The following is a 9,029-nucleotide window of genomic DNA, read 5'->3' as shown; positions in this document are numbered from 1 at the left end:
TGTATTTGTTCTTTCCACCCAAATTCAACATTTGAAAAAAAGGATTGTGTGGTTTTATGAAACCACGGTATATGTGAAACTTTTTGTCACATTATAGACATTTAACTAAATTTTTTGGAATAATATTTACATTAAACACTGACGAAAACAAACAATGAAAAAATGAGTAATAGTCTATACACTACACGGTCAGCTGCTGCGCCCCCGACCGTCACGCGACATGCAACACAGAGACGAAAAAGTTTGAGACGATGTAATAAAAGTTTCACTTTAATTGTTGACAAAATGTTAATTTCGTCAGACTAATACCTACAAATTTTTAATAAAGTGCCGATATAAAGATGTAAGTATCTTAGATTAAGGATTGGTCGCCGCTGCGCTCCAACTAGATATCGCAGGCGTAGTCGCAAAGTGCGGCAACTAATACTTAGCCCAAATGTTCGCCCGTACTCGAGCCAGTCTCGAACAATGTGTGACGTTGACGTGCCAGGGTTCTGTTAAACTTTGCTTTCAAACTAAATTGCATGGTTGCCTGCTAAAACTTTGTAAAAATAATACTACAAGAAATAAGAAAGACACTGGGACCACAGAATATCATCAGTAAGTATTTTGTATTTTATTAATCTCAATGTAAAATAACACGTATGTTACAAAATTTGAAAGATCCCGATATCAAGATGGAACTCACACAAGCATCTAATAGTTGCCGTAATACAAAAGTTATTGTTCTTAGGTAGTGCGGTATCTAGTTGGAGCGCAGTGGAGACCAACCCTTAATATAACAGCAGTAAATATATTGCACAGATTACAACACTGCACCCACCGAATTTGCAGAGAATGCTTTGACGGAACAGAATATACGCAATGGCAGATTTTTGATTACTCTTCTTATACGTTCTCTTGGTACACTTTATTTGAGCAATATAAATAGCACAAATTAATTTGAAAATAAAATAATTAATTTGTGTAATTATAAATCCCAAAAGTGTCATCCCTTGAAAAATAGCAAATTGTTTAGATTTGAAAGAGCCACATCTCAAGTCAGTTTCCTAATATGCAAATATTGGGGTTGAGCAGATTATCAACTGTAAAGTAGATAGAAGCCACAACCTGAGAGTTGAACGAGGCATACAAGATTTATGAACTTTACGTCACTCGAACCGACCGCGAGACGTTGCGATCGAGTCCCGCATCGTTCATAAATTTTGTTTTCAAAATAATTTGTGAATTAATCCCAAAAGTGAGGGTTATCAGTTTTAAAAAATATTTTTTTCAATATATATAAACTGTAGGTACCTACTGGGCAGCGCCCGCCCAGAGGTGAGAACAGTACTCCATATGAGGCCGAATTTGCGCCTTATATAGTTGCAGGCGGTGGTTTCTGTTTCGCACTGTTAGCACACCAAGCTTTTTGAAGTTATACTTCTTTAGGCGCGTTAAGAAAAAATTATTAGAGTGGAATTTTAAGATTCGATTCACTATAACAAAAGTAACAGGTTTCTGACGTTTGCGTCAATCGTTATTCTTTTTTTGGTTTCTTCCTGCATTATTAGGACAGGCCAAGTTTCCAGCAAATACAGCTGTATTCATAATTTAATAATTAATTGTCAAAACCATCTTTGCAAGATTTTTACAAAATTGTTTCTAAAAACGTAGAATAGCAGAATTCGTTAGGCTAAAGAAGTATAACTTCTTGCGTGGATACACACACATTTTTTTGAGTGCAATTTGGTCTTCAAGAATTAAAACTCAAACAGAATATGCAATGAATTAGTATTTAATAAAAACAGCTTTACAATCCCCGAGGCATGTCCTTCATGCGGATCAGTTTGGGAGCTCTGGGACTCTCGCAGGTGCAGTAACAGTTTTTGGTATTCTTGGGACCTCGGGGCAGGATCACGAATTGAAGATCCACTACAGTCTGCAGAGCTTGGAGGTTATCTGTGAAATATTAAAATTAAACGAATTAAGTTGTTTGTAAAATAGTTGGGAATTTGCCAAAGCCTTAATGGATTATATCATCAACATTTACTTTGTCGCTCTTGTAAATCTAAACAATTTGTTATGTTTTTAAGTGATAAACCTCACTTCTAGGATTAATACACAATATAAAATATGTAAACAATTTTAACATTTATATGTCTAGAATCTAGATAAAGGTGACAGCTGTAAAAACGTCGAAAATTTAAGGTTGACACTTAACCTCTATTTTGAGCAATTTACGCCCACTAACACAAAGTGATATATACAAATCGCGAGTTAAGACGTAGCTTGTCATGCACACTAAAGTAATATTCCTGGCCGGTTTTCATCGGTTGTCTAGCAGCAAGAGGCTCCATCTAGACGTAATAATTATCCAAGAAAATTGTTTAAAGAAAGAAAACTCATTTATTCACCTAAGTCAAAATGACACTAAATCGACAATTTGTTCGGAATAACTATAGCTCGTGAGAAGAACATACAAGAAACCTAACGGCCACTCTTAACGGGATAAAATTGAGTCAACTATCTACATTTAAGTACGCCCGTTATATTTAACAGAAAAAAAAGTTAAGACAAATTAATTTTGAAAGGTGTAATTAATTAAGTAATCTTAAAATGTGCATTCTTAGTAACTGCAATAAGTTTCGATGGGGCAAAAAGTGATCTAAAAGAAAACCAACTGCTATAATATCTAAATTAAAAACAAAATGGGAAATAATTACATACTTATATATAATTAGGCTTACCCATGCTTTTGGAGTCGTTAGTATCGATAGGAGGTCTATTTGGTTGAAGGCCAGAAGCAGGTACTTGAAGCTCTTGGAAATTGTTAGGACCTATCTGATTTCCATCAGGGTTATTGCTATCATACGAAGTAGTTACACCTAAGGTTGTTGGAGCATCTATTGTCCCTGTATTTTCATTTCCATTGGGAGTAACAGGATTATCGGAACAGTCGGGTGTTGAGCTGACCTGACCTGTTGGACTTGAGACTATAGTAGAGTCACCATTTTCATTGTTAGCGTCATCTTCTCCATTGGAAGCATCTACATTTCCTTCATTATCAGGAAAAGTAACTGGTCCTAAAGAACTCTGAGGATCTTTGATAGTTTTGCCATTTGTATCAAATGCATTGCTGTTATCATCAAGTGCGTCATGACAATTTGCATTTATAGCATCGTCTTGATTGGAATCATTTGGTGTAGTATACTCTGAATTTTGACCACTAGTGACACCAGAATCTGTGCCAAGGTTATCATTTATGGTATCATCTTGAGTGGATACATTTGGTGTTGTATTTTCAGAAATTTGACCATTAGTTACACCGGAATCTGTGCCGGGGTTGTCATCTATGGCATCATCTTGAGTGGAAACATTTGGTGTTGTATTTTCAGACTTTTGACCATTAGTGACACCGGAATCTGTGCCAGGGTTGGTAGGGTTGTTATTGATAGTATCAAATTGATTGGAAACAAATGGTGTTGTATTTTCAGTATTTTGACCATTACTTGCACCAGAATCTGTGCTAGGGTTGTCATTTATGGGTTCATCTTGAGTGGAAACATTTGGTGTTGTATTTTCAGACTTTTGACCATAAGTAACGGAATCTGTGGTAGGGCTGTTATTGATAGTATCAAATTCATTGGAAACAAATGGTGTTGCACTTTCAGAATTTTGATCATTACTTGCAACGGAATTTGTGCTCGAATTGTTATTTATGGCATCATCTTGAGTCAAAAAATTTGGTGTTAGATTTTCAGACTTTTGACCATTAGTGACACCGAAATCTGTGCCAGGGTTGGTAGGGTTGTTATTGATAGTATCAAATTGATTGGAAACAAATGGTGTTGTATTTTCAGTATTTTGACCATTACTTGCACCAGAATCTGTGCTAGGGTTGTCATTTATGGGTTCATCTTGAGTGGAAACATTTGGTGTTGTATTTTCAGACTTTTGACCATTAGTAACGGAATCTGTGGTAGGGCTGTTATTGTTAGTATCAAATTCATTGGAAACAAATGGTGTTGCACTTTCAGAATTTTGATCATTACTTGCACCGGAATTTGTGCTCGAATTGTTATTTATGGCATCATCTTGAGTCAAAAAATTTGGTGTTAGATTTTCAGAATTTTGACTATTAGTGACACCGGAATCTGTGCCAGGGTTGTCATTTATGGCATCATCTTGAGTGGAAACATTAGGTGTTGTTTTTTGACTATTAGTCACACCGGAATCTGTGCCAGGGCTATCATTTACAGCATCATCTTGAGTGGAAACAGAATTTGTTCTTTTTTCAGTATTTTGACTATTAGTTACACCAGAATCTGTGCTGGGGTTGTTAGTTATAGCATAATCTTGATTTGATGCTACTGATATTGTACTTCCAGAATTTTGATTATTTATTACACCAGTATATGTGCTGGGGTTGCCATTTATACCACCATCTTGATTGAAATTAATTGGTGTTGTATTTGCAGAATTTTCACTATTAGTAACACCGGAATCTGTGCCAGTGTTGTCATTTACGGCATCATCTTGAATGTTAACAAATGGTGTTGTACTTTCAGAATTTTGATCATTACTTGCACCGGAATTTGTGCTCGAGTTGTTATTTATGGCATCATCTTGAGTCAAAACATTTGGTGTTAGATTTTCAGAATTTTGACTATTAGTGACACCGGAATCTGTGCTAGGGTTGTCATTTATGGCATTATCTTGAGTGGAAACATTAGGTGTTGTATTTTCAGAATTTTGACTATTAGTCACACCGGAATCTGTGCCAGGGTTGACATTTATGGCATCATCTTGAGTGTAAACATTAAGGGTTGTATTTTGACTATTAGTCACACCGGAATCTGTGCCAGGGCTATCATTTACAGCATCATCTTGAGTGGAAACAGAATTTGTTGTTTTTTCAGTACTTTGACTATTAGTTACACCAGAATCTGTGCTGGGGTTGTTAGTTATAGCATAATCTTGATTTGATGCTACTGATATTGTACCTCCAGAATTTTGATTATAAGTTACACCAGTATATGTGCTGGGGTTGCCATTTACACCATCGTTTTGATTGATATCAATTGGTGTTGTATTTTCAGAATTTTTACCATTACTTGCACCGGAATCTGTGCTAGGGTTTTCATTTATGGGTTCATCTTGTGTGGATATATTAGGTGTTGTGTTTTCAGAATTTTGACTATTAGTCACACCGGAATCTGTGCCAGGGTTGTCATTTATGGCATCAATTTGAGTGGAAACATTAGGTGTTGTATTGTCAGTATTTTGACCATTAGTGACACCGGAATCTGTGCCAGGGCTATCATTTACAGCATCATCTTGAGTGGATACAGAATTTGTTGTTTTTTCAGTATTTTGACTATTAGTTACACCAGAATCTGTGCTGGGGTTGCTAGTTATAGCATAATCTTGATTTGATGCTACTGATATTGTACCTCCAGAATTTTGATTATTAGTTACACCAGTATATGTGCTGGGGTTGCCATTTACATCATCGTCTTGATTGAAATCAATTTGTATTGTATTTGGAGAATTTTCACCATTAGTGACACCGGAATCCGTGACAGGGTTGTCAATTACGGCATCATCTTGAGTGTAAGCATTTGGTGTTGGATTTTCAGAATTTTGACCATTAGTGACACCAAAATCTGTGCCAGGGTTGGTAGGGTTGTTATTGATAGTATCAAATTGATTGGAAACAAATGGTGTTGTATTTTCAGAATATTGACCATTATTTGCACCGGAATCTGTGCGAGAGTTGGTAGGGTTGTTGTTGATAGCATCAAAGTCATTGGAAACAAATGGTGTCGTATTTTCAGAATTTTGATCAATACTTGCACCGGAATTCGTGCTAGGGTTGTCATTTATGACAGTTGCTTGAGTAAAAACATTTGGAGTTAGATTTTCAGAATTTTGACTATTAGTTACACCAGAGATTGTGCTTGGATTGTTAGTTAAAGCATAATCTTGATTTGATGCTACTGATATTGTACTTCCAGAATTTTGATTATTAGTTACACCAGTATCTGTGCTGGGGTTGCCATTTACACCACCATCTTGATTAAAATCAATTGGTGTTGTATTGGCAGAATTTTCACCATTAGTGACACCGGCATCTGTACCAGGGTTGTCATTTATGACATCATCTTGAGTGGAAACATTAGGTGTTGTATTTTCAGAATTTTGACTATTAGTCACACCGGAATCTGTGCCAGGGTTGTCTTTTATGGCATCATCTTGAGTGGAAACATTAGGTGTTGTATTGTCAGTATTTTGACCATTAGTGACACCGGAATCTGTGCCAGGGCTATCATTTACAGCATCATCTTGAGTGGAAACATAAGTTGTTGTTTTTTCAGTATTATGAGTATTAGTTACACCAGAATCTGTGCTGGGGTTGTTAGTTATAGCATAATCTTGATTTGATGCTATTGATATTGTACTTTCAGAATTTTGATTATGAGTTACACCAGTATATGTGCTGGGGTTGCCATTTATACCACCATCTTGATTGAAATCAATTGGTGTTGTATTTGCAGAATTTTCACCATTAGTGACACTGGAATCTGTGACAGTGTTGTCTTTTACGGCATAATCTTGAGTGTTAACATTTGGTGTTGTATTTTTAGAATTTTGATCATTAGTGACACCGGAATCTGTGCCAGGGTTGGTAGGGTTGTTATTTATAGTATCAAATTGATTGGAAACAAATGGTGTTGTATTCTCAGAATATTGGCCATTACTTGCACCAGAATCTGTGCTAGGGTTGTCATTTATGAGTTCATCTTGAGTGGAAACATTTGGTGTTGTATTTTCAGACTTTTGACCATTAGTAACACCGGAATCTGTGGTAGAGCTGTTATTGATAGTATCAAATTCATTGGAAACAAATGGTGTTGCACTTTCAGAATTTTGATCATTACTTGCACCGGAATTTGTGCTCGAATTGTTATTTATGGCATCATCTTGAGTCAAAACATTAGGTGTTGTATTTTCAGAATTTTGACTATTAGTGACACCGGAATCTGTGCCAGGGTTGTCATTTATGGCATCATCTTGAGTGGAAACATTAGGTGTTGTATTTTCAGAATTTTGACTATTAGTGACACCGGAATCTGTGCCAGGGTTGTCATTTATGGCATCATCTTGAGTGGAAACATTAGGTGTTGTATTTTCAGAATTTTGACTATAAGTCACTCCGGAAACTGTGCCAGGTTTGTCATTAATGGCATCATCTTGAGTGGAAACATTAGGTGTTGTATTTTCAGAATTTTGACTATTAGTGACACCGGTATCTGTCCCAGGGTTGTCATTTATGGCATCATCTTGAGTGGAAACATTAGGTGTTGTATTTTGACTATTAGTCACACCGGAATCTGTGCCAGGGTTGTCATTTATGGCATCATTTTGAGTGGAAACATTAGGTGTTGTATTTTGACTATTAGTCACACCGGAATCTGTGCCAGGGTTGTCATTTATGGCATCATCTTGAGTGGAAACATTAGGTGTTGTATTTTGACTATTAGTCACACCGGAATCTGTGCTGGGGTTGTTAGTTATAGCATAATCTTGATTTGATGCTACTGATATTGTACTTCCAGAATTTTGATTATTTATTACACCAGTATATGTGCTGGGGTTGCCATTTATACCACCATCTTGATTAAAATCAATTGGTGTTGTATTTGCAGAATTTTCACTATTAGTAACACCGGAAGATGTGCCAGTGTTGTCATTTACGGCGTCATCTTGAATGTTAACATTTGGTGTTGTATTTTCAGAATGTTGCTCATTACTTACACCGGAATCTGTGCTAGGGTTGCCCGTTATAGCGTTATATTGAGTGGAAACAATTGGTGTTGTATTTCCGGAACTTTGACCATTAATTACACTGGAATCTGCATCTGATTTTGCATCGGTGATTGAACTGTCAAATGAAGTAGTAAAACCAGGTGTTACATCGTCTTGCCCATTTTGTAAGATGGGAGATGCCCTATTACCTTCATTCGGGACTGTTTTTAACGGGGTCCTATTTTCTTTTACGTAATTGATTGATTCTATGAGATCTGTAACAAATTATTAGAAATTTGAGTGAGTATGTATGTATGTGTAAGTAGATGTATTTACATCTATTATATACTTCAAACTTGCTCCGTCTTATGTTGGAAACGGCTGGTTATATTTTATGAGAATTCGTACAGACATGTAATTTGTGGTTTCCGGCTGATTTTCATATCAAATATAATTCAAAATTGGCGATTTAATATTGATATTTATACAAATGTAACAGTAATATAAGATAGAAAAAAAGGTTTGTGTGGTTTTATTAAACCACGGTAAAAGTGAAACTTTTACGGTGGTTTAATCACATTATAGATATTTAACTAAAAATTTTTGGAATAATATTCCTTTAAGGGTACATTAAACACTGACAAAAACAAACAAAATAGCGTGGAGCAGTGGCACAAATAAGTAATAGTCTATACACTACACGGTCAGCCGCTGCGAATGTTAGGCGCCGCCCGACCGTCACGCCACATGCAACACATATACACAAATGTAACAGATTACCAATTTCTATACGATTTAGATATAGAAATTAAGACTGAAATCTTAATGAAATGCAGATTTAGACTTAATTAATGTGTGCAAAATAAATCTGGGTTCTGACAAATCTTAGGGTTTGGTCTTAAGTATAGAAAGCGGCTGCTTTTTAGGACTGTTATAAATTAATAATAATAATTAAGTATTATATATTTAAATTATTTTTTAAAGATTATTTATTACCTGTACTGCCTGTCATGGCAGGAAGTAAGTGTATGGCATCAAATAAATCTGTGGACAAAAACGATATTTGTTATTTAATAAACCAGTATAGCAAATTACACAAGAAATATAAAAATAGATATAATATTAATAAAGATTTTTCAATATGATTCCTTTTAATGTCAATATCACTATTACGTCGCAATAAAAACTCCCTCAAAGGGAGAAGAAACGCTAAAAGAGACCAAGATAATATATTGCCT

The 9,029-nt window shown here is 35.6% G+C and overlaps 1 protein-coding gene across 1 annotated transcript; it reads right to left on the bottom strand.

Moving 5' to 3' along the window:
- Positions 1–1,675: 1,675 nt before the first annotated feature.
- LOC126973279 (mucin-21-like) lies at positions 1,676–8,803 on the bottom strand. Its single transcript, XM_050820496.1, has 3 exons — positions 8,788–8,803; positions 4,821–6,566; positions 1,676–1,692 (listed from the first exon to the last, which is right to left on the bottom strand). Exons 1-3 carry the CDS (start codon positions 8,801–8,803, stop codon positions 1,676–1,678), a joined length of 1,779 nt encoding a protein of 592 aa, XP_050676453.1.
- Positions 8,804–9,029: the final 226 nt, after the last annotated feature.

Source organism: Leptidea sinapis, chromosome 2, assembly GCF_905404315.1.
Source record: "Leptidea sinapis chromosome 2, ilLepSina1.1, whole genome shotgun sequence".
Taxonomy (NCBI): Eukaryota; Metazoa; Arthropoda; class Insecta; order Lepidoptera; family Pieridae; genus Leptidea; species Leptidea sinapis.
This window is presented reverse-complemented; position numbering and strand designations above follow the sequence as displayed.